The sequence below is a fragment of the Chaetodon trifascialis genome, chromosome 23 (genome assembly GCF_039877785.1).
Source record: "Chaetodon trifascialis isolate fChaTrf1 chromosome 23, fChaTrf1.hap1, whole genome shotgun sequence".
NCBI lineage: Eukaryota > Metazoa > Chordata > Actinopteri > Chaetodontiformes > Chaetodontidae > Chaetodon > Chaetodon trifascialis.
This window is the reverse complement of record NC_092078.1, coordinates 5,172,207-5,198,202: the sequence shown is the minus strand read 5'-3', so window position 1 is coordinate 5,198,202 and position 25,996 is coordinate 5,172,207. Positions and strand designations below refer to the sequence as shown.

At 44.4% G+C, this 25,996-nt stretch overlaps 1 protein-coding gene across 1 annotated transcript in view; it reads left to right on the top strand.

The window, feature by feature from the left end:
• arhgef40 (Rho guanine nucleotide exchange factor (GEF) 40) overlaps nucleotides 1-17,769 on the top strand; it is a 36,549-nt gene extending 18,780 nt beyond the window's left edge. Inside the window, exons 12-27 of the mRNA XM_070993200.1 lie at nucleotides 10-108; nucleotides 192-343; nucleotides 2,395-2,533; nucleotides 3,059-3,178; nucleotides 4,211-4,402; nucleotides 4,504-5,028; nucleotides 5,409-5,800; nucleotides 6,144-6,393; nucleotides 7,079-7,168; nucleotides 8,891-9,097; nucleotides 10,796-10,975; nucleotides 11,184-11,364; nucleotides 12,297-12,407; nucleotides 15,576-15,685; nucleotides 17,377-17,420; nucleotides 17,565-17,769. Of these exons, the coding sequence (XP_070849301.1) occupies nucleotides 10-108; nucleotides 192-343; nucleotides 2,395-2,533; nucleotides 3,059-3,178; nucleotides 4,211-4,402; nucleotides 4,504-5,028; nucleotides 5,409-5,800; nucleotides 6,144-6,393; nucleotides 7,079-7,168; nucleotides 8,891-9,097; nucleotides 10,796-10,975; nucleotides 11,184-11,364; nucleotides 12,297-12,407; nucleotides 15,576-15,685; nucleotides 17,377-17,403 (2,775 nt within the window). The 3' untranslated portion in view covers nucleotides 17,404-17,420; nucleotides 17,565-17,769. The remainder of the gene's footprint in view (nucleotides 1-9; nucleotides 109-191; nucleotides 344-2,394; nucleotides 2,534-3,058; nucleotides 3,179-4,210; nucleotides 4,403-4,503; nucleotides 5,029-5,408; nucleotides 5,801-6,143; nucleotides 6,394-7,078; nucleotides 7,169-8,890; nucleotides 9,098-10,795; nucleotides 10,976-11,183; nucleotides 11,365-12,296; nucleotides 12,408-15,575; nucleotides 15,686-17,376; nucleotides 17,421-17,564) is intronic.
• The last annotated feature ends 8,227 nt before the right edge of the window (nucleotides 17,770-25,996 follow it).

Sequence of the window (25,996 nt, the reverse complement as noted above, 5' to 3'; positions counted from 1 at the left end):
TCCCTTCAGAGCCTGGAGAGTCTGACAGAGCGTTGTGAGAGCGCCCTCTCTCTCCTAGCAGAAGCGCTGCAGTCGATGGAGGCTGAGCCGATGCCAGACAACATCAAGGTACAGGTGTGACATCAGCGTTACTGTCAGACAGAAGCCATAAACGCCCCAAAAACATCTCTAAGCATGCCGTTCTTCTTCAGGACGTTCCGATGAGCATCGACAAACACAGACAGCTCATGGTGAGCGTACTGGCCGACCAACGGGTAACAGAGCTGCAGCAAAGAGGCGGGGCCTGGCTCGCAGGACTGACCAATAGCGCTTCGGGACTGGCACAGAAGTCACCAGACTGCAGGTATCAGTAGCCTGATTACAGTACCTTACTGGAATTTTGGTGCTTTTGAGGGAGGAAAATTGAGGAAAAATGAATCTTTCCTCGCTTTCAAGATAAGAGAGAAGAGAGACTTTATCATTCATCTGGATACAGTTCAGTACAGGACATAAAAGGGGCGTCAGTGCTCCAAATTCACAATTCAATTAGATTCCCCGTCATGATTAGAAAGTCATCTTGAAATCTGTAAAGATGAACAGATCATTGATTTTTGCAATAGATCACACCGTTCCTTCCCTTTAAGGAAGGTGGCCTTGTGGGTCACATGGACACCTAACGAGTGATGTGGACACCGCTGCAGTCACAGACAGGTGCTGCTTTAATTTTGAGGTACTTCAGCAGCCGTAACATGGCTGGATAAGCACATGAAAGTGAAAGGCCGGGTGTTGCGTTCACTGTCATAGAAGAGAAATTAAACGTTCCACCTGCATTCTTTACTGCAAATTTGTGTGATAAATGTTAACACAAGAAACACTGACAGCGAGGGTCAGTTACAGAACAGGTTATGTCTCTCGACACGCGATGGATGTGCACTAGTGGAGAGAAAAAAGCATACAGGGAGAATTGACAACCGTCGTAACTGCTTGTTGCGATGGATTTTTGATTTAGAAATAAACTGTGTGTCCACCTGGTCCACGGTGCAGGACGGTGAATGCATCTCCAAACAAGGAACTGATCAATATTATGAAAAGAATTGAAAGAAATTGCCAAATAATATTCAGAACATGGACTTATTACATTAAAAGACAGATTGAGAAGTCTACCCTCGTTATTTACATTAACAGTGTGTGCTTCTGCATACGCTCGGGTGATAAGAGGCTTCTTATTTTTACGATGCTAATGAGACTGCATACGGCTGGAACATACTTGAGATACGGACCTATTGAAGTCGGACTGTTTTGAATATAAAGACGTCATGACAATCATCAACAATTCTAATTGGGCAAATACTCAGACATGCAGAAACCCCCTTACACAAGCAGCTCAGTCCCGAGGGGCTGGAAAAGGGATCTGCATGTTCTTTTTACTCACAGTTCTTCTGTATGATTGAGGGATTTTTGTTTTGTAAAGATGAGTTATAGGTTAAAAATACTCCTCATCGTGAAAACAAAGTTGTTTGTCTCCAGCCAAAATATGGAAACCAGCTGAAGGAGAAAAGGAATGCGAACGTAACATCAAAGCGAGGACAGAGCGACGCAGCTTGTTTGTTTGTGCCCCACTGCAGCTTAAAGATGATCTAAAGACTGTTGTATTGCAGCTCTTCATCTTATCCAGTAATGAGTTTTGGCTCAGTCTGTACAAGAACGAGGCCAAATACAAGTATAGGCCGATAGCTGATTTGATTCCTTTTTGCCTGACAGTTAGTCTGCGAGGCTTCTTGTTTTTCATAATTACATCATTTCTACCTGCCAAAATCTTTGGCCATAACAAGTTCTCACTGCTGTTAGAATAAAAAAAAAAAAGTTGAGACGCTGTGTGAAATGTTGTGAAGTTATAAGGAGCCAAGCTTGATTTTACAGCCATTAGTGGTTATTAAGTGTGAACATGAGAGTCCATGTAGTAAAAATCCTTCATCCAATCATTGTTCACAAAGCGGCGAACCTCGCTTCATCCTTGCTTGCGAACGACTGAGCCTTCCCAGGATGCCCCTTTCATACCCAATCATGATGCTATCGCCTGTTACCAATGAGCCTGTTCACCTGTGGAATGATCCAAACAGGTGTTTTTGGACTCTTTACTTGCTCCTGTCCCAACGCGTCGCTGCATCAAATTCAGAAAAAGCAGATATTTACAATAACTGATGAAGCTGATGAGGTCAAATATTAAATATATTGTCTTTGCACTGTTTTCAATGGAGTATATGTCAGAAAGGATGAGCAAATGATCACGTTACTGTGATATTTACATTTCACGCAGTGTCCCATCTTTTTTGGAATTGGGGTTGCTGGGAAAAATAACCTCTCCTTCCTGTTTGTCAGTGGCTTTCTGGTCATTTTGGACTTTTGTCCCCTCAGGGCTGCTCTCGCTTCGACCTCTAAACTCTACGACAGCGTGGACGACGCCCTCCATCGGCTCGTCCGAGTGTCCAACCAAAGAGGTCGCGACCTGGAGGCTCTGGGACGACTCGCGGGGCTGGTGGACAAACTGGAAAAGGTGTGTGAGGGAGGGAGAGGATGAGGTTTTCTTCTCGTTTTATGAACAAGTGTTGTAGGATAATAGATGAAAAGTACAGGAAGTACTCGCCCAAACAGGCTCAGTGCTGTTCATTTACCAGCTGTTATTGTCATCCAGCATTTAAAATCGGAGTTTTTCGCAGCTTTTCAGTGTCCAGCATTGAACTAAACCCGTCCTCACTCCCCTCCATGGCTCCCCTCCACAGGGACTGGATGGAAACTCCCTAATTTGCTGGTGTTTAGTGATGACCATGTGTTTTCTCTAAAATGCTCTTCTTCCCACTCCACTCCCTCGTATTACTCACACACAGCACAAGAAGGAAGCTACTTGAGTCCAATGCAACACAATAAACTGGATGAAAAAGATAATGAGAGGATTTCTTTCTGATTTATGCTAGTTTCTCCACCCGTCTGCCACGTTTCACTTCCCTCATCTCCCTCTTTGTCTCTTTGTACAGCTAATGTCTTATGTCCTCCTCTCACCCCTAACCGTCTCATCCCCCAGTGTGATAAGGAGATTGAGCAAGTCCAGTCCCAGCTGGAGGACTACAAGGACCCTCCACTGTCCCTCAGCAGACTCTCGCTCAAACAGCAGAAGTTCAAGACGTTCAGAGAAACAGCCAATGTGAGTCATCCACGCTTGTTATTTCTCATTTCTTGGTGCAGCATTTGTTAAAACTCCTGCACGGTCAAACGTGTGCATCATTTTTGCATTAGAGTACACAATTTCAATGAACTTGGCTCACAATCGTAGCATGATTCTTAGGATGAAAGCCAGTTTCTGCAGGATTTAAAGATTCTTTACTTTGGCGCCACTCTGTGGTAGAATGAAGAATGACATGCAAACGTTTAAGCTGCGCCAAATTATATAATAACACAAGACTCCTGCACATGGTTGGTTTAAAACTCATTATTTGAAAGAGGAATAAATGTTTTCTTCTTACCAATAAAAAGTTGTATTCGCAAGCAATAACATATGTTGTTGATCAGTTCATTCTGTTTTGCTCCTACAGCCTTATTTCTGGTATGACCAGTAGCTTGTCGCCACTAAACTTAGCTAATACAAACAAATTTTGGATAAATATTGGTTTGTTCTGGACACTCCTGAATCACTTTACTGACTTGATGACTTGCCTCTCATTGCATTAGCCAACTGTTACTCATCTGACCCTCAAAGGTCTCGGGCTTGTGAGAAACGGGGTTTGCGAAACTGGAGTGAATCACACAACATGCTACGCTTCAGACGTCTGTGTGATTTTGAAGTTTTGCTTTCACTTCGGCTCCTCATATGGAGGCACTCTAATGTCCTCCACCAACACAATATGACTGTCAGTGTCAATTCTTTCGATGCTAACTCAATGATTGTGAATCCTATTAGGATCCTAATCCTATTAAGCTACATATGTTGCATGTCTGAAGACTTGAGGAGTCAATAACTAAAGATTTAAAAAATGAACAGATGTGTTTTGGGCGCACTTTGGTGCCGTGTCTCGCTCTTGTGGTTGCAGGCTAATTCAGACGTTTTGTTCACTTATTCCCAGTAGAGGAAATTACCATTATCCCGTATACCATTAATCCAAGTGTATGTTGTCAGCCCTCTACAGTCAACACTTCAGGGTTTTCCAGGCCTCACTGTGGATCTTCCTGAATCTTCTAGGAGCTGCACAGCGAGACTCTGTCAGTGCTAAGTGATTTGGAGGGCTGGTGCGAGTTGGACTGGGCAGGCCTCAGCGACATCCAGATCCGACTTCCCCCGGTCAGGGAGAAGCTGAGAGACATGTCCCACTGTCTGTCTGACTGCTGGACCACCTTGGACAACACACAGAGGCTGCTGTCCACGCTGACCGAGGTAACGCAGCACGGGAAGCCATCTGTCATGCACACAGGAAGTTATGATTGCACATTAATGGTTTCAGAACAGCAATTTTTCCTTTCCCGTCTCCTGTGCAGGCCACCCAGTGGTGCGATGCAGTCTCCTCCACCTCCTCCTCCCCTTCTACCTCTTCTTCCACCTGCCCTCTTGCCTCCCTCCCTCCAATCCCCCCGTCCCGTTTCCAGGATGCCCGTTCCTTGGCCTTAGAGCTTGGCGGTGGGGCGCTGCTTGATCTCTGGACACAGACTGTAGAGCGCTACCAGCGGACCGTAGCGCAGGTTAAACCCAGGTTCCTCCAGTCAGACAGGACCCAGAATCAGGGCCAGGGGAAGCCAAAGACGCCCTCCGCCAGCAGCCTGTGGGACCTGATGGGTCCTGAGGGAGAGGGTGACTGGGGATTGGGGGCTGGAGGAGGCGAGGGGGGGCTGCAGTCCTGGGGATCCCTGGCATCGCTGTTCAGACCGCAAACCTGCTCCACGCTGAAGATAGGGGAGGAGAAAGGGAACAAAAAAGAGGGAGCAGGGGGAGGGAATGGAGGAGGAGCTGGCGGAGCTGGAGGAGGGAAGTTCCTGCAGAACCTTTTGAATCCTGCAAAGAAGAATGTGAGTCTGTAATTCTAAGTCTTTTTTGGCCATTGGCTTCCAGGTCAACTTTTGAGTTTTAGACATCAGAAACTGACACTTTCTATTTGCATGCAGCCCACTTTCAAATGTCCTTGCTCATATCTGCATTACCATATAATTACCACGTAACAGCTACAGAAAAAAATCAGATTTTGCGATACTTTGTGAGGAGCTTGCTATCCCTAAAACATTCCTAGGTGTGTTCAGCCATTGTGGGCAATGCTGCATTTCAATGAGTGGAAATACTTTATGATTGCAACAATGTTAAGAAGTACCTTCAATTGTCAAGATCGTTGACCTTACCAAGGCGATGATATGTCAGTGTTGTTCTGTTGCTAATATCATGTCCCACCATGCAGCCCACAGATGCCCCGCTCCCTCCCAAGCCCCCCAGAAAGCGCCACCCAAGCTTTGACCTCCAGGCTCTTCTGGCTCCCCGCAGAGGCACGGCCACCCCCAAACCCGTCGAGTCCCCGGTGGGCGGGTCGAGCCGTAACTCCCCCATGTCCTGGCTGGGAAGGAGGGCGCTAGCTGATCCGGTTATTGCCACTAGCATGGCTGCAGCCATCCCTGGATGGGGCGGTGGAGGAGGAGGTGGAGGAGGAGGAGGAGGAGGAGGAGTGTTAATTCGAGGGGTGGAAGTCAGCAGCAAGGAGGTGGTGGACCACACGGGGTCGCCACGGCAACACGTGCTGCTTGGGAGGACGGAGAGGGACACAGGGACAGACAGGGCCGGTTCAACTGCACAGAGGTGTGTTTGTTTTCGCTTCTTTTTCCTCTTTTCTAAATTTTTCATTAAAGCTCCTTCTTGTGTGTGAGACGATAAGGCCTGAAATGAGACCAACATTATGGAGGAGGCCAGGCTGAGATCAAAGAGTGAAGTGATTTATCCGCTCTGGGATCGTTTAAGTAAAACTGAAGTCTGTTTCAGAGCGATTTTATCAGTCCGCATGGGATCTCAGATCATTTTAGTATTACTAACTGTTTGATCTCCTCGCTGCTCTCTTCTCTCCCACTTCTCTTTCTCCCATGCTTGTTTCTCTCTTGCAAATGTTTCCTGATCACCTCCTTGTTTCTCCCCGTCTGCCCTGCAGTAAGCTGTACCTCCTCTGGTGCAGGATGCTGAGTTCAGAGAGGCAGTATGTGGCTGTCCTGAAGGGGGTTGAGGAGACTTACCTCCCCTTACTGGAGCTCTCAGACACTCCGGCCTCCATCAGGGGGAAGGCAGACACCCTCTTCCCCAACTGGGCCAGCCTCAGCAGCTTCCACTCGCAGAACCTACTCCCTGCCATGGAGGGCGCTCTTGTGCAGAGCTTGTTGCAACAGGACTGCTTCAGTAAATATGTAAGTGATGGAATTATCTGTAGTAGTTTAAACACTTCTTTTATTCAAGTTAGAGTAGAAATACCACAGTGGAGGAATACTCTGTTACAAGTTCAAATCCTGCATTATAAATTTCAGTAAAATTACAAAAGTATTTGCATGAAAATATGAAGTACCAAAAGTAAAAGTACTCATTTTGCTGAATGGCCGAATTGATGCAAACATCACTTTTATACTGCAGCTGGTAAACGTGGGCCTAATTATTTATTATTTATATCTTGTATATATTACTTTATATACTACAGGGCGGCTTACAGCTTGTACATTTCCCCTGGGGATCAATAAAGTCTTATTGATAATAAAAACTGATTACTTTTACTGTTAACACTTTGAGTACATTTTCCAGATGATGCAGTACTTTTACTTGCAGTGTTTTTACAATGTGGTATTAGTACTTCCTCCACCTTTGAAAATGGAAATACTCCAGTATAAGTACACACATCTTAGAGCTCTACTGAAGAGCAGTACTTGAGTAAATGTACTTAGTTACTTTCCACCACTGCAGAGAAGCAGTGCTCATAATTTGCTTTAAATGAGGGTTTTTTGTTTGTTTAGCTCATTGATTTTGTGATTGATCACTTTAAGGTCGTTCCAAAACACAGACTTGCCCTTCGTTCTGTCATTTCTGCCTCTTCCTCACGTGCAGCGGGAGCAGTTCCTGCAGTATTCCCACTACATCAGGACCAAACCAGAACTGGACTCTCCGCTGGTCACACAGGCTGCCGACTTCTTTAAGGTTGGATTCAACGCGTTGCTGCTGTCCAGATAAACCCCTTTAATCTCCAACATTTCAGCTGAAGGGTTTCAATCTTTTAACCACTTTTTCCTAATGCGTCTCCCTGCTTTTCTAGTGTCAACTCATTACAGTAAACACACTTTCAATTAAAGAAATGCACCCAGTTTTCTCCCTGATGATCACACATTCTTTAATCTGTACACATAATAAGGGTGTCAGGGTCATAGAATTCTTATTTGGTTATTTTCCTTTTAGAAAATCTGTTAAATCACAATGTGAGAACATCATTATGAGTAATTTTGGAGCACATCACAAGCACAAACCAATTAAAGTTGTTTTATTCAACAGTGGCTGCAATTAAAAATGAGCTGTATACAGTAAAGCTAATTACATGTTTAATGTACACGAGAAAAGCCAATTAAAGGCGGATTAGGGAGAAAGTAATTTGAGCTTGCGAGCTACAATTAACTAAAACTAATACATCGACAGCATCATGAGATTACTAAGAGACTTTACAAGGAGAGATCACAGCGCTTAAGATCTCCGAGGCTACAATCAAGTTGTTAAGGTTTTCATAAAGGAGCAGTTCTAAACAGGCACCACCGGGGGGCGGTGTGAGCTCACATCCCGTCCTGCAGCAGCTTTAAAACAGCTTGAACACATTGAGGATTATGGCTGCAGGAGGTTTTATGGTTATCGTGATGGTGATGGACGTGAAACTGGCACTCAGGCTGAATGACGACGGCGATCGTTTCGGGGATGGCGGTGATGATTGTTATGATGATGAAGGCGGAAGCAGCACATGTGGCTACTTCTCTCACAAAGACTGATTAAAATGTACTTATGTTTGTGCAACCCAAATTCCAAAAAAGATGGGACACCCTGTTAAACATAAACAGAATGTGATCATTTGCTTTAATCCCTTTGGACACACAGTCAAGTGAAAACCTCATCAGTTGAATGTGGACTCCTCCAAAAACACCTGTTTGGAACACAAGTGAGGATGGAGCGAGGTTCACCTCTTTGTGAACACATGAGTGTATGAATTATATCACTACATGGGCTCTGTTTGCAAATGACTGCATTCTGCTTTTATTTATGTTTTATGCAGCATCCTAACTGTTTTGCAATCAGATCTGTACCATATTTGTATTTGTTTGACCACTAATGACTGTAAAATCAAGCTTTTCCCCTTACGGCTTCAAGATTTAATGACCAAAACAACAATTATCCTGATTACACACATCTCAAGTGGTAACTGTGGCAGAGCAAAAGAGCTCTTCACCGAAAATAGATTAAAAAAAAAACACGTAAACATAGATTGGTCACCGATTCTCGTCATCGAATTCAACCTAAACAATCATTCAGTAAAAGTTGTACAAGAGTCTCTGAAGGCCACAGGCAGCTTATCCCAAAAAGTCACAAGGAGCTTATTTTTCAGATTAAACTGTTGTTTTAGTGGCATTTGTTCAACAGTTAGAAAAAAGAAGGTAAATTTATTAATTTATTAAATTTCTTATATAAGGCTCTGCACAGTGAAAGGTAAATGACTTCTGTGACTTTTTTTTTATCTCTGCAAATATATGTCATAATATTATTGTAAATATTCCCTCAATATACACTATAAAATGTTAAACACACAGGATAATGTACTAAACAGTAAATAGTGAATTCATCTGGATTCTGATTTCCTTTTCCTGCGTCTCCCCTCTTCTCCCACAGTCCAAGCTCCCCCCAGCCTCCCCCCTCTCCCCTCTGTCCTTCCCTCACTGCCTACAGGCCCCCACTCAGAGACTGGAGCAGTACTGCGAGGCCCTGGAGGAGCTGGGAGGGATAAACCCCGCCTCTGACTCCGCCCTCTCCATCCTGAGACACGCCCAGCGTCACGGCGAGGACCTCAGGGCCAGTGACCTCATCGTCGGATGTCCGGTGAGAACGCCTGTCCCAGTTTATGACTCTGCAACTGTGAATCAAGTCCCACTTTTCTTTTCTTAGAAGGCGAGAAACTAACTCATCTCCATGAGGTCAGGCAGCTGGACGGCTTGAATTGTTTTTGTATCTTCTATCAAGAGTTTTCACTGTTTGTCCATTAAGAAAGGACAAATTTGTGTTGATTTTAAATAGGAGCAGGTTCAAATTCCCTTTAAAACAACCGTGTTTAAACTGCGAGTGCATTGCCAGAAGCTCATTTGCAGTTTCTCCAAATTTTCCTGACACTGTCAGACATTATGAGGTTTGCTCATCACTGTACACGACAGCGATCTTCATCTTCTCGCATATGGAAAAACAGCAACACGAGAGTGTGAGGGTGCGAAATCCAGGTGAAAACACTGCGAGTGTAAACCGTTATGCTCCGTCGAATCCAGCTTTTTTTCACAGAAAATCTGAACTTCTGTCTTTGATCTTGCTCAGAGCACAAAGAAAGAAGAAGCAAGTGGGAGGAAAGATGGTGTCACTATGCGACCACTTCCCAACACCTCTTTAATTTAAAAACAGCGTTATCAAAAACCCAGAAAACACCACATCCACTTGCCCTGCATTGTGCTCCTCTGACACAGCAGTATCATTCAGAGCTCGTCGTGACAAATGTTTGACTTCCACACACACACACCTATCCTCTCCTCCCCTTTCGAGCGAGGGGAGAGATTACGGCGGCACAAACACTCCCATTGAGCTGCTTCAAATCGCGCTGCAAAAGCTCTCCAAGTAAAACCGTAAGTGCAGGTGTGTGTGCATGTATGAGTGGGTGTGCATGTGGGTGTTCAAAATGTGTGTGAAGCATCACTTATATCATGACCCACGCTTCTCTAGAGGTTTAAAAATAAAAGCTCTGTGTGACAGGTTGCTTGTAAATTACCAGTCCTTTAAATTATATTGGCAGTTGAGAAAATGTCAGCCTGATGTTTGCTCATGTCTAATCTGGTCGAGTCTTTAAGGAGCATTACGTAAAATCTGGCTTTTATCAACCTCCGTCTGCCTCTGGTGGGAGTCACCCTGTAATTGACATGAACAATGAAGTCACATTTTTACAAAGAGACATGAGTCAGTCGGCCAATCAGAGCAAAGATCCAACAGAAGGAAAGCATCCTCGTGAAGAGGGAATGCAGCATGTCATCATGCACGCCACTGTAATAGTCATACCGCTTTGTCCTTTTCTTTATTGACTCAAGGCTTTTCAGTCTTTGTTGCTGAAAAGTCCAAATCGAAAATTTGAGTGGGTGAAGGGATGAGATTTGAGAAAACAAGCCAGAAAATAAGTATTAAAAACCCCAATTGAGCTCCTTTTATGCAATAAAGGTGGAGATGCTCAGATTTCACACGGTTAGCAGCTTTTTTGTCCTCACTGGCCCTTTAAAATGTCCCAAAGAGCCTGAGATTATTTCACTTTACAGTAATCTGCCTTTTTACAATATTTCTGTACTTGTATCAAGACAATTAAGTGAAACTGGATTAGAAAAAGAGGTGAAATAATTCAGCCCTCTGGCAAAGAAAACATGATTTTAAAACTCAATTCAATGCTAAAGATAGAAATTAAGATGGTATCTTTTACAGATAAAGGCCCTGAGCCTGGGCCTCAGGCCACGATAAGTGAATCCTAACGTGTATGTGTGTTTTGTGTGAATTCAGATCCCCGTGGCGGAGCGCGGCGAGCTGGTGCGGCAGGGCGAGCTGACGGTGTGTGGGGGAGCTCGGAGGAAGCGGGCGGGCGTGAGGAACATTTTCCTCTACCAGCACATCATCATCTTCACCAAGCAGAAGAGCCCCAGCCCGGGACGCATCGCCTACAGCTACAAACAGAGCATCAAGGTACACACACACACACACACACACACACACACACACACACACACACACACACACACACACACACACACACACACACACACACACCATTGCTGTCACACACTCACATCATCTTTTTCTTCTGTTTTCATTATCTGCTTCTTCTTCTTCTTCTTCTGCTGCTTCCATCCTTTCTACCTTTTTCCGGTCCGTCTCTCGGTCCCTCCCGCAGACGGGTGAGATGGGTCTGACTCAGAGCGTGGGTGAGGAAGGGGTCAAGTTCGAAGTATGGGTCCGGCATGCCCCTCGAACCCGAGACTGCATCACGCTGCAGGCAAAGGACAGGGAACACAGGGTGGCGTGGACTCACGATATCGCACATCTGCTGTGGACGCACGCCATCAACAACACGGGTACAGTCTGACCTTTTGACTCCAAGGTCCTCAGCTGAGGACTCCCTCATGACACTTTAAGAAATCCCTCATCAACTTCTAATCCAAGTAGTTTAACATAAGAATTCCAGCTGCATTGTGGGTAATCAATTAAAATAAATGGCATCATCTTGATTATGATCCTTTAAGTAACTAAGTTGTGGAGTCCGTTGCAGCAAAAGTAACGATAATTGACTTTGCAGTGTTTCTGGCTCTTGTGTCTTTTTCCTGGGCACAATCCCAGCATGCACTGGGTGTAAAGCAGGAAAACACCTTGAGCAAGCGGCCGGTTGGCTGCAGGATTAAAGGGCGATTTCCCACTTTTCTTCCTGATTTCACACTCTGATGTGAACAAGAATACTCAAGTTATGGTTGAAAACATTGTGTAGGGGGATTTTCAGTTCGTGGTTTAGCTGCAGAAGTTTGAAAATATTTGCTAAAAAGGGTGAAGTCACATGGACTCACGTACCCTCGGGCGATGTCAAAAATAAATCTGATTCCTCGCTGTCTAACTTTATCTCGGATGGTAATTGTCTTTCTTCTGAATAGAAAACACACAAAAAATAACAGCACCAGTCCAGTCTGCAGTTTGATTGCTCATGCGTCGCTGGCTATCACATGTCACATCCACCTCCTTGTATCCATAAAGCTTGCATCTTGATTCCTGTAGTTGGTTCGATTACAGGATCGCACTGGATAAGATGCACTGCAGCTGGCATAAAAAAGGGACTGTTACTAAGTTTTCAAACTGCATTGTTCCTATGTACCCAAGCATGTACCTTACCCAGTTATACCTGTCATTTCCCTTAAAAAGTCATTAGAATGCAATATGATACGCAAAAGCACTTGTGTATGTTACGTTTTCTGTTATTGTATTATTTTTTTTTATGACGTCTCCTCTATGCTTTTCCCAGAGTTGTGTCTGAAGGAGTCACTCTGCATGGGAATTTCCAGTAAACTGCTGCTGGACGCGGCGGGAACTCAAAGCTCCGAGCTGGACTCCATCTCCAGTCTCAGTGACAGAGGTAGGCCCAAAAAGAAACACATCTGTGACGGGATGCTGCAGGTACTAGAAGAGGAGGAATAAAAGCGTTTGCATCAAAGATTCAAATTGTTAAAAAAGGGTTTTTCAATTTGTGATGTGATTGTGATCAATGTTTGGTGGAAAACTGAGGAAATCCTGCAGTTTTTCCTTTAACCTTCCGGATCAGGAACATCTAAGATCAAGTCCGGTTTCAGGAGGTCCAGTCAGTTTTATGTGACCAGATAGGATTTGGATTGTTCAAGTCTGAGCTGAGAGCGATGTGGTTCTCAGATTACAGACAGGAAACAAAACGAGTCTTGGGTGTATCTCCCCATGTGACAAAGTAATAACGTGGTACATGTTCTTTCTTTCAATCTCGTGCCCCCGGGCTGCTCTATGAATTTTTGATATTTGTCTCACACTGAGAAATTTTGAGGAGCTGTGACATGCCTGCAGAGAATATGTAGTGCAGTCAAAAACACTGTAGAAACAGATTTTACTTCTGCGATGATCAAATCCCGTCACAACCTTCAGTCCTGTGTCTCCCTTAAACTCTGTCTTTGTCCTCTTTTGTTTAATCCATAAATGATGAATGTCAAATGAAACATCCATCCTAGAATGCTGATCCACTGTTTACAGACAGTTTCACTTGTGTTTCCTGTATGTTTCTTTTCTGTAGGGCTCAGTGATAATTAAAACATGACTGTTAACTGACTTTCAGAAAGAAAATATCATGATAATATTACCTTATCATGTCACTGTGCCATAAATTTCACTTAATGACCTATCAAGATGTAGTTAAAGCTGACAAAACTGATTGCTGAGTTTGGTCTCAGTGAACGCATAACATGGTGGAACACAGTCCGTTGCTTTGAACTTCAGTTTCGCTATCTAATAAGTGATTTTGCCTGCAGTCACCACGTGATTCCATATCTAAACAGTGGAAAATATCTATGAAACGGTATGAATCGATTTTTCAGGCTGTGAGGGAGCAACAAAACAAGCTGTAAACTCTCCAGTCACTTATTTTTGGCTGTGGTTAACGTGTTACCCTGTTAGCGAACAGTCATGTATCCACACGTCCAGTAGACATCGCGGCATTAGCTTTTATTTAAAGTTGTGTTTGCGTCCACCTATTGAATGTTAAGTGTCAGATATTCACTCTCCTTTTAGCTCTGTTTGGGACTCAACCAACTCCCAACATTTGGCTACTTAGCTGCTAAATGTTGCGCTATGTTTGCTAGCTAGTTGCTAACTTAATCTGGCATTTTAATAGTTTGCTAAATGCTTCACTATCTTCACCACTAACTTTTTCCGTCTGTAGTTTGATGCTGTAGGTAACATTTAGTAGGGTTTCAGAGCTATTTCTCTGTGTTAGAGTTAGCTAATGTTAGCTAACTCCCGAGGGAAACATCTGGCTCTTCAGCAGCTCAAAGCAGCTGCTGTGGCTATAACTGGTGCTAATGAGAGCAGACAGAACCAAAACATTAAAAGCTAGAAAACCAAAACAATGAGCTGAAAGATGCTACAATGAGGGGAAATGCAAAGCTGAGTCATAATTGTCCTAATGAGTGACCACATTCATATCAACATAGTCAACTGATCCAAATCTAATTATGAATTATTTTATATTATATTCAATCCATAACAATACAATACAATACAATTAATGGAAATAGTAAATGCAATAACTGCAGGAAGTTTGTCTTAAATGAGTGATTTGGATGAATGTTAAAAATCAATAAGGCCTTGTGACACCTGCAAAGCTTTGGTCAGGACCTCATGTTGAGAACCAGCTCTGTAGATAACTGGCCAAATATTGAGAAGCTACAACGCATTTTGATCCCGTTCAGCAAACTTAATCTTCAGTGTAAATATCTGTTCAATGTTCAGGCCACATTATGATTAAGAGGATTCTGCTAATTCTATGAAAGCCCATAAAAAAAACAAAAACAGGCAAACAGTGAGTCACACTGAGAAAAACATTATCTTGCACTTACTTTTATAGTTAATACTATCAGCAACATCACCGCCCTCTCCACCCACGCATAATCAGCAGCAGGTTGCCTGCTGAGGGCACTGAGCATAGTCAGAAACCCACCTGAAAAATGAGGAAATAACCAACTGAGATAGAAACATAATAACTAGGCTGAAGGAGTGTCGCAGTACGATCATCGTCAAAAAATAGAGACAGGTGACAAATTACAGAAAAACCAACATCAAGCGTCTCAGTAAGGTGATGGGCCACCGCGTGCTGCCAGAACAGCTTCAGTCTGCCTTGGCATTGATTCTGCACGTCTCTGGAAGTCTGTCCAAAAGATATTCCCTCATGTGGTGTTTTGATGGTCCAAAATCTCTCATTTCTGTCTCTGTTCCTGTTGAACCCCTTCTTGCCATATACATATAATAAAATATGAAATCAAAACCAATTGGGCCTGCTCAGCACTTTAATACCTGCCACAGAGCACGATTGGATGTTAATTACTTAATTATACCATGCAGCGTGCCTGTGTGGAAGCATCTGCATTCGTTATGTTCCTCCACTCATTTACTCTGGTTTTACCTTTAATTTGTCACCCGTCTGCTCCTCCTGGAGCACACGTCACTGGTGCTATGTAATCGTATTGCAACATCCGAGGATGGAGTTCCCCTTTAAGAAACAAGGTCCGTCCACGGGGTTAAAGCATAAAAAATTTAAATACAAACACACAATCTGAAATATAATTCTTCAGATTCCAGACCCGCCATCCAGTCTCTAAAGGCCGCTGTTGCCCTGGAGCCAAAGTGATTTCCCATTCATAGCTCGGTGTAATGCACATACTGCTCACCAGGTGTCTCATTGAGTGCAGCAGCTCAGGATTTCAATGCATGAATTGTCCTCCGGGACAGAACACAGTGTTAGAAATTCATTGAACAGGATGAGAAAAATGTCTCCTCTCTTTGTCTGTCCCCACTTTTCATCGCAAGAAAACATTGTGATACAATCATTTCTGACATTATAGAAGTGCATACACACAATGCTAATGTAACGGCAGCCAATCCGTGAATGCAAAGCATGCCTGAACTCAGGATTTGACCGGTTTTAAGTGCGTCTACCACCTGCATTTACTGTGTTTTAATGTTAAGCTATAACCAGCTCTCTCTCTCACACACTTTCTCGGCCTCTCAGTCCACAGTAGCTGCTCAGACTCCTCCTCTGTCGGCAGCCAGAAGGAGGGGGGATCCCCGGCGTCTGGGAGGGACCCCAGGAGAAGCTCCGGATCAACAAGTTTCTCACAGGTGGGGTCACGCTGTGTCCACTAACACAGCATCCAGTGATTCCACAGTCGATGAAAACAGCGTTTGCTCAGTAGCTAAATATAGCTTTGAAATGTGAGGAATGTGAGGTGATGAGGTCAAGTTAGGGTTTTTATCTTCCCCGCTGGAACTGCAGGCTCTTTTTCAATGCAAGAAAGTTTTCTAGGAATCAATTTCAGGAACTTTACCTGTATTTCCCAAAAAGGCCCTGATAGGACTGTTTGACGGCTCAGGAGCTTTCAGAGTGGAGTCTGCAACGCTGAACATGGCCGAAAACAAGCCCTGAGACTGCTAATGAGTGCAGCATTCGTTCAAACCAGGCGCTGTTGTCACGAGTATCAGTTCAGTCAGCAAATTCGCACAGAAAGGATCATTATAAGGCTCAGGCGCAGCACCCAAGCTGGTTTCGGGCAGCGCCACCTGAGTCGAAGGAATGTAAAATAAATGTGTAGAGCTTCAAAACTACATGACTTTTCCCAGATCTGATGGTTGCAGCTGGTCCCCAGTGGACATCTTTAGTAAGTTTTGTCTCCTTACACAAAAAATAACTTTTACTTTCAACCTGACTCAACTGTAACTTTCAGTCAGTAATGGAGCAGAGACACAGCAGTCTGTGCTGTTCTAATGGTTTGCAGCAGGCCATGACTACTTTTAGTGATTTTATTCTGTGACATGCATCAGTTTTACGCAAAACACTTTGTTCTATGCTGTTTACAGTTTACATTGTGTTCTGCGTAAAAGACTGTAATAGAGGGCGTCCCTGTGGGTTCAGGGGTGAAGATGCGACCATGGCTTCAGCATTTCCATTTTGTTTCCGCTTAGCAGATCGTCCCCCTCTGCAAGTATTTTGTTTTGTGCCTCTTTTGGACAGCGAAGGCACAAGGAATGAGGGGAGGGAAAGCAGTGATGGCATGCAACAAAGGTTCCCAGCTGGACCCAAACTGGAGATGTTGCAATCACATGGTCAGCGTCTCAAACCCCAGATGCCTGAAATGTGTCATCTTCTAATCTGTTTGCAGTAGTTTGTCTGATTGTTCGTCATGTTTCTATTCAAAGCCCATTTGTTTTTTACAATTTTTTCAGCACTATCAATTGGTCTCTTTTTCATGCATTATATATCAAACATAAGGAAAGACTTGCTGTGTTATTATTTGTGCAAAAGAGGAAACGGATCTTAAATTCTCCTGCATGTAACCTACTATATGTCTGGATCCTCCAAACAGCAGAAGCATTTCTATGTGTTAGCAAAGTGAAGACAGTGTGTTTGCATCTTCTTAGCTGGAAGGAAACAGCAATACCTGCCTGCCGTCTCCATGGTTTAAATGAATTTGCTCTGTGCACACACACACACACACGCACACACGCACACACATTCTCTCAATCTCCTTATCTAGCAAACAGAATATGACAGATTGGCAAACAGACTGCGCTGGGAACAGATTGACAGACAGACGGACACACGCAGCCCAAACAGATAGGGCAAACACACAGACAGCGATATGCACATATTCTGCAACAGAGGGAGGATTGCCGCGTGTGCCCACGTACATGCACACACACGCACGCACGCACACACACACACACACACACACACACACACACACACACACACACACACACTTTAGCGCAGAATTAAAAATGTGACTGTTTCTGTTTTTTTTTCTTTTTCTCAGACTCAGTCTCCCTCTACAGCGGTGTAGCTGTCATCTCAATAGCAGTAAGTCAGTGTTATCATCTTTTTTTGTTGCTCTCTTTCCATTTGCTGCTTATCCCTCACTTTTACTGCTTCCTTACTTCTGCTGAAGGAAAGACTTAGATTTATGTGAAAGAGACGTAATATTTGGTTCCTTTTTGTCTCCAGAAACTGGACCCTGGACTTTTTGAAGATTTAGACATCTCTAATCCACCTCTGGACAAGCCAAACTGGACTTCGAGGAACAAGAGGACAAAAGAGAGACCCTCAGACTCTTTTTCAACTTCTCCCACATGCCCCTTTTCCCCCTCGCCTCCTCAAAACAAACAAAATGCCGGCAGATGAACCGGCGCCGCGCTGCACTGCTTTCCCTCCCATGTTAAACCTCCCAGCTCTGATATGAGCCCCTGAAGAAAAGCTGCCTCCAGAAAAAAAAAGGATCAAAACTGCCCTGTTTAAAGCATGACAAGCACCAGCAGGGCTCTCTGCGCTCCGCCATTTTGGATCTGCCAGTCTCAGTTGCTGGCAGAGTCATTGACACCAAAGGCACTTCAGCCACACAGAGCGGCCATTGTCTGCCCCGCGGCTCCCCACTAGGCCAAACCACTTGGTCTGAACCACTGACTGCCTGGCTGGCTGACTGTACGCGTCACATGCTCCAGCATCTGATAATAAACAGGAAGTGATATGTGGGGCGTAAATCCACCGTAGGATTGCAGATTTAGAATGTATTAAGTACTTTGTCATTTTCATAGTGCTGAATGGAGTACTGTAGGCTTGTTTTTCCTCCTGCCTGTGTAGAAATGCGTGGCATAGGCTAGGTGTGATTGCATCTATGCAAATGAGGCAGGGGTGGTGTGAGCATGCACACACACAAATACACACACAGCATCCCTCAACGCATGCAGTCATTCTTATTGTTATAAGACAGTGGAGCACTATTCACATGCTCACGCACACACTCACTGAGGCCATTTTAGAGCCTGGTACAGTGGCCAAATCAGCGTCAGGCAAGGTTACATCTGGACACACACAGTGAGCGCTGCCTCAGTGAAGAACGGGAAGGTCTGACAGCATCGTATCCGACTGCTATACATTCTGTGTTTAAGCTAATGATGTCGCATTAACAGTGGCAAGGATTTAAGGACGAAATGGTATTTAGTCTTCTTTAAAGTGTCAGCAACATGAGCTTCTTGGTGCCTTAAAAAGTACTGATTATGAATTTATGCCTTTTAATATAAGATGCCATATTCTGTATGCCAAAGGTATAAAATGGGTGTCTGTGCAATGTTGATTTGTATACAAAGAGGTATTGTAGTTACATTTAGTCTGAACTTTGTTCAGTGTGCCACATTCTGGTTTTACTGGTTTCGTGCTTGCAGCCAGGGGACATGATCTACGCCTGATTATTCTTAAAAAGAGCTAAGTTACTCAAATCTGGTGCTCAGAGGAAGACGGTGTCTTAGGATGCTCCAGAATGCTGGTGAATTTTGAGTTTCATGATGACAGTTTGAAGACGTCTTCGTGATGCCTTCGAAGCCCGGCGCCTAACATGTTTGTGCTGCTGTGACGTCGGAGGATTTTCTTAAATTTTAACTGAAAATGTTGCCATTTTAGGAAAAAAAAAAAACTACTTGCTTTCTTGCTGGGGGTTACATCAGAAAATCAATACCACTCTGAGGTCTGTAAACTAAATATGAAGCTACTGCCTGCAGCTGGTTAGCTTAGCTTAGCATAAAAATTGTACATAGGGGGAAACAGCCAGCCTGGCTCTGTCTAAATGTGAGTCTACCGGCACCTCTGACACTCATTAAATAACATGTTATGTCTTGTTGTTAAATTTTGGTGTAATGGGAGATTATGTGCCAGACTATTTCCTGGTCGGGCACAGTAGCTTCCTGGAGAGGAGTGTTGCGTGCCCTGTGTAAAAGTTTTTACTTTGTGTTTCATGGATTAAACAAATGAGATATAAAGTGTTATCTAAGGACTTTAAGAGGTAATGATAGGAAGATTTTGTTGCCGATTCAGGCTAGCTGTTTCCCCTTGCTTCCAGTCTTTGTGCTAAACTAAGCTAAGCTAAGATAAACTAAGCTAAGCGACTGCTGGTGGAAGCTACATTTTAACCCTACATGAGACAGTGGTATCAGTCTGCCCATCTAACTTGTAAAAAGCAGATAGTAAGAAGTAATGGATCAACAGCTTCAACTTTGCAGAGCAGCAGTAAAACCTCTGCTACTCCTCCACACCCAGTTGTGGGTCCATTACTAGACATAAATGTTACACTGCACAGTTTTGATAGTCCAGCCCAGAACAAAAGGTTTCAACACTTCACATGATGACGTAGTTCATATTTCATGACTGCAAGCATGCAGTCGGTAAAACCAACCACCATCCACTGCACGCGTGTGTCACGATCAAACAGTGTCATGCTTATGGTACAACATGAACCCATCAGGTAGTGAAAGCCGGCAGCAGCGGGAGGTTAAGCTCGTGTCTGCAGACAGCGGCAGCGGTTTGTCGCTTGTTGTCAGACTTAGCACGTTTCATATCTGCATTCAAATTCAACAACTTGCAAATGGCTATTGAGCCGTTTCTCAATCAATATGTAATTTGTTGGCTTGGAGAAGCCTTGTACACTTCATAGCCTTTAGCTGTTTGGTACATTGCGTTGTATTGGAAGCAATGTAATGAACACCATCTTTCATTCTTACTGCAGTATAGATTGTCATATGCAGAATTCCTCATTTGTGTACGCCACGGCAAGGCAGTATTAATGTATAGAAACTTTCCTCTTGCTCTGTTGCTCTGACACACCCTGCCTGATGTTTACATTTTTTTTTTGGAAAGAATGTTGAAAATGCATGTTATGCTTACTTGATAATTGTACTTTTTTCTGTGTCGAATTAAAACTGGATGCAAGTTCCAAACCTCTCAGAGGGGATTTGAGAGGAGCGGCGGTGTGTGTGTTAGAGGTTGTGCTTGAACCTTTTTAGCAGGTCTAACCTCAAAATGAGGCCTACAACCTCATAACCTCAAACTTGCTGTAATGAGCGGGGTCCCTCCTCTGAAAGCCAGCTGTGCAGCTGCCTCCACCAGGCCTCACAAAACCCAGAATGATTAGATAACTACAGTGCAGCGCCATATCAAATAGTTCCAGGGATCAAATTCTCCAAAGGAGGGAGGGCAGTGGTGAGAGCGTGAGTGTGTGTGTCCATCTGTGCATGTGAGGGACATAGAGCGAGAGAGGGAGAGAGAGGGAGGAATGAGAGATAAAGGGTGGGCAAAGAGGGAGGAGGGGGGACAGGAAGGGGCAGAACTGAGGGAGAGAGAAAGGGAGCGACAGAGGAGAAGGACAGGAGACAGTAGGTGGGAATGATGGGAAATGAGCGAGGGCGAAGGGGCAGACAGACAGAGAGGCACAGTCAAGGGGAGAGCAGGAGCGCGAGGGGGAGAGGAGGCAGGGAGGTGGGGGGAAGGAGAGGAAGAATAGAGAGGGGGGGCTTATAGAAAGAGGGAGACACAAAGTAGAGTTAGAACTTTTTTTTTTTTCTAATGGAGAGAACTAAGAGAGGGCCGAGAGAGCTGCAGAATGGATGAAGGAGAGAGAGCGAGCGGGGTAAAAGGGGGGATGTTGACAAAGCAGCGAGACTGTGGCGAACAAAGAGAACGTGAAGAGAATGAGTCGGGGGAAACATCAAAGGGATTTTTCAGGCCCGGTTACCGGGACAACAGACATTTGCATGCGATTAGCTTTTTACATCATATTAAGAAGGGTTAGGGTGAGGGAGGGGGGAGGGAGGAGGGGGGGAGGCAGGGAACTATAGATCATACACACACACACACACACACACACACACACACACACACACACACACACACACACTGTATGAGATAGTGAGAGGGAAAAAAAAGAGAAAGAAAGAGAGGGACGTTGGTCATCTCACGCGGATAAACTGACTTATAGGCAGCCAGCCAAGCGTTTCTTTTGTAAATGAGAGAGCATGTTGAGGGGAGATACAGTAATACGCCGGCGCAGACATTTTGGAGGGAGGTCAAAGCAGGCAGTGTGTGTGTTTTTTTTTTAATTTTATGTTTCTCTGCTTTGACTTCAAGTTTGACACCAATGATTTGAAGCACAGAGGAACAATCCGCCACTGAAATGAGCTCTTGAACGCACCCCTGAGCGCTGGTTTCAGCCTTTCAGCTTGATTTGTGCTGTCATTCATCAATATGCTTTCCACTTTATTTGATCAGAAAAATGCTTGGCAGCGTCACCGGAACTTAAAGTATAAAAGAGTGAAGAAATTAGAAAGAGGGAAATGATGGATGTAAAACCGACAAAACACCATTTTAATGAGTTTAAAAGCTGTCCAAAGAAAACCTTGTATCTCCAGATTTTTGCAGATAAACTGAAGGATGACATGTTTTTTTATGGGTTGGGCAAATTCTGCCTCTTAAGTTAAGCAAACCTTAAAAAATCACCTACTGGACGAGCAGAAAGATGCACCATCACAGTGCTGAGAAGAGGGCTGACATTTTGGAGATACATGGTTTTCACAGGACAGCGACCACATCCTGTAGATTTATTAACATTCTTGAAAATAGCTGCATAAAATGAAAGAAAACACCGATTATTAACACCGAAACCTGAAGCCCCAGCTGACTGCATCACACGTGCGAGCTTGCACACGCGTGTGCACATTCATACACAGTGTCTAGACACAGGTAGTGTAAGTGTGAGCATCCAACATGGATCCACGTCACGCCATAAACACCTTGTTGTTTGCACACATGCAGTGCATACATCACTCTGTCAAAAAAAAAAACACCTCACACAACCTTTCTGCAATCATAAAAGCCATTAAACATGTTTCTATGGGCACACACCCTCCAGCGTTTTACACATGTAATATTATCCCGCCATATCTCTCCTCCACCTCCCTCCATCCTTCCTTCCTTCCATCCTTCCTTCCTTCCCTTGCTCCTGTCTCTCCATCAATCTCCTCCTTCTTTCCTCTCCATCACCATCTTTCTCTCTCTGCCCCCCTTTGCATCCGTCCATCCTCCCTCCCTCTTAATCTCCACCTCTCCCTCCTTATATTTCTCCACCCCTTTCTCCCCCCCCCTTCTCTCTGGCCTGCTCTGCTCTCTCTCTCTCTCTGAGTGTGTGTGTGTGTGTGTGTATGTGTGTGTGTGTGATGCTTCAGTGCCCTCTGTATTGTGGCTGCATTGTGCCAGTAGGCGTCGCCGCGACAGCCGTTGTCACGGCAGCATTGTGATGGGGGGTGGAGGGGGGGTGATGGTGTGTCTGTGTGGGGTGGGGGGGTGTGTGGGGGGTGGAGTGTATTACAGTATCAATACCCTGACACTGCGACAAAAAGGACAGCAGCCGTAGCCACATATCACTCCACCTCTGCACTCCTCCTCCTTCGTCTCCTTCCTCCCTCCTCCCCCCCTCCTCCCTGTGCCCCCCACACCTCCTCCTCCTCCTCCCCCCCGAATCAATTCCTCCTCCCCTCCTCTCAATTGATTTCCCACCATATCTGACTGAATATGTACATATTGATCCTCTCCTCCTCCTCCTCCTCCTTGGCCTCATCCCTCCTTTCTTCTTCTCCTTCTCTTGTTTTTAGCCAAACATCTATCAGATTTCATCCCCCTCCATCTACGCCTGTCTCCCCTCCACCCTTATCTTACTCCATCTCTCTCTCTCTCTCACACACACACACACACACACACACACACACACACACACACACACACACGCACACACATACTTTCCTCATCTTTCATTTCATCTCCCCAATTCTTTCCCTCTTTCTGTGCCATCTCTTCTGCCCCCCTCACTCCTCTCTCCATCACACCTCCCTCCCTGGCTCCCTCCCTCACGGCTGTTTTTTTTTTGTTGTGTTTTTTTTTGTTGTGTGTGTGTGTGTGTGTGTGTGTGCGTGCATGTGCATGCGTCTGTCTCACTCACTCTCTGAATATTAATTGGTGCATTTCTGCTGCGGCGGAGAAAACAATCAAAGCGTCAGGGGCGGGTGATGATGCCATTGTGGCAGCCGCAAACACGTACACATATGTACCGTGAGCGTACACACAAACACAAATAGAGTGCGCGGGGAGACGCGCACACACAAGGCCGACACACACTCACACACAGCACAGTTGCAGGGACACATCAGCAGAGAGATGCATACGTACACTTGTATACAGATATATATGCTGCTGACATGCAAAATGTCTTCACGCACACACACTCATGCACACATTGATTTACTGTGTACACACACTGAGACAAGCATGCACCACACATATGCCACAGACTTAGTCAGTCACTCTCAGATACACAATAGCAGGCTTACAATGGCTGATCCAGGAGATATGTTCTGCGTCAGCAAAGACATTTGAATTTCCCAGCCAACATTTACCTTCACACAGTGCTTGAGCACATCACATTTAAATGCTAAAACCAAGGCCTTCAGCTGAGAAACATTCAGACTTACAATTAAGTGATATTTCTTCCATATGTGGGGGGGGGGGGGGGGGGGGGCAAACACACAAAGGCCGAGGTTACATCTAAATACTGTTTAGACTGAAGCCCACATTATCGAAAAGAATAAAATCATTTATGAGCGAGAGAGTCGAGTGACGAAATGTAAAGTGAAGATCATGCTAACAGGCTGGCTTTTTGTTGCTCAGTACGTTCCACTCTTTAACTCTTTGATAAAGCCTGAGAGGTGGTGGAAGAGGTGCGTGGGCTTCGCCACTCTGTGCACATCCTGGCCCACGTACTGTAGATTTGACTCTGCCCGCTGTCGTCGTTCGCCCTTGTACGGTGGAGCCCGCCGGCTCGTTCAACCCGCTTACAATTAGAGAATAAGTCGGCCTGAAAACAAAGTCTGCGATGAATTCAGCTCTTGAGGCTTTAAAATGCTGAAGTGTTAAAGGTCTAATGAAAATATTTGAGTTGAAACAAGACTTCCAGGTCGACTACGGTGGGACGCACCTTCAAGTGCAACTTAGTATGACTGTGTGTCCCAAATCAAGATGTTCTGTGCAGATATGCATTCAACCAGATTCCAGTGGAATCAGATCTAAAGTTGGTGTATGAGACACACACATGTAGGTCTGCAGATCCTGAAACCTGATGAAAACTCCTCTTTCAGAGGTGAAAAGGAAACTTTTAACTCCAGGTTCAGTCTACAGTTAGTAGCACAATGTCCCTCCAACGGCAGTCCTCACATCAAAGGTCCATTCTTCACAGCTGAGCTTTTCACACCACCACACGGGTGGAAATGTGGAGGAAAGCTGCTGAACACCACTTGCAGACTGCGTCTTAAAGTAAACTTAAAGCTGCATTGATCAGTATTTTACACAATGTACATAAAAACCATTCCCAAACAAACTGTGCTGACTGACAGTAGTTTTACAAAGAGTTCCCGAGTCCACGTAGTAAAATCCGTTATCCAGTCATGTGTTCACAAAGTGGTGAACCTCGCTCCATCCTTGCTTGTGAACGGCTGAGCCTTTCCATCACTTGTTACCAAACAACCTGTTTACCTGTGGAATGATCCAAACAGGTGTTTTTGGAGCATTCCACAACTTTCCCAGTCTGTAGTCGCTCCTGTCCAACTTGTTGCTGAATCAAATTGAGAAAAAGCAGATATTTACATAAAATCAATGAAGCTGATGAGGTCAGACATTAAATATATTGTCTTGTTTTCAACCGAGTATTTGTCAAAAAAAGATTAACAAATGGTCGCATTGTGTTTTCTTAATGTTTTGGACAGCATCCCAATATTTTTGGAACCAACACTGAATCTATAACTAATGTGAGAGGGGCCACTCATGGTGATGGACCCGCAGAGCATCATCATCCAGCTCTGCAACTCTTTGAGCCCGTTGTTCCAGTTTTAAAGGGCCCTCCATTCAAAAACATGTGTTGACCTTCTTGTTACTTCACTTGGATGTTTGACGCATGTTTGACACTGAAAGACTGTTTTCCTCGCTGAAGAGGGAAAGTTTCCCCGTGCTCGTTTTGAAAGTTTAACAGCGCATTCGCATGATGTCGGAATAATTGGAAAAAGTAATTCTGGGCTGAGCAAAATGCTCCCTCCCTACACAACATGTCCACTCTGATGTCATCTACACAGAAACATGGCAGACAAAAGTAAATGTTTGGTTTACGGAAAGAAGCTTTTTATTAACTCACATGTTAGTTGCTAGTCATCTAGAGTGAACTAGATAAGCTAGCAAAGTTAAAATACAGGACATTTTCTTTTTAGCAGTGAGCTAAAGCATAGCTAGCTGCTAACGAAGCAGACATTCCCATCAGGTGCTGGTGGAGACCAAAACAGAGCTAAAAGACAGATATTTTTCTTATAGGATGGTCGACTAAAGAGCTAAAAGGAGAGAAAATAACTAATTCGTCAGGTGTTCACAGATATTTTAAAGGGATGATGATGTTGCTGCATGGCTGACTACATGCTAACTAACACATTAGCAATAGCAATGCTTTTAAGGTGATACTTTGTAAAGGCTCTGAGCCTGTCAGTTAGTTTTAGAGCCGCCTTTAAAAGAGCGTTGGCTGCTGAACT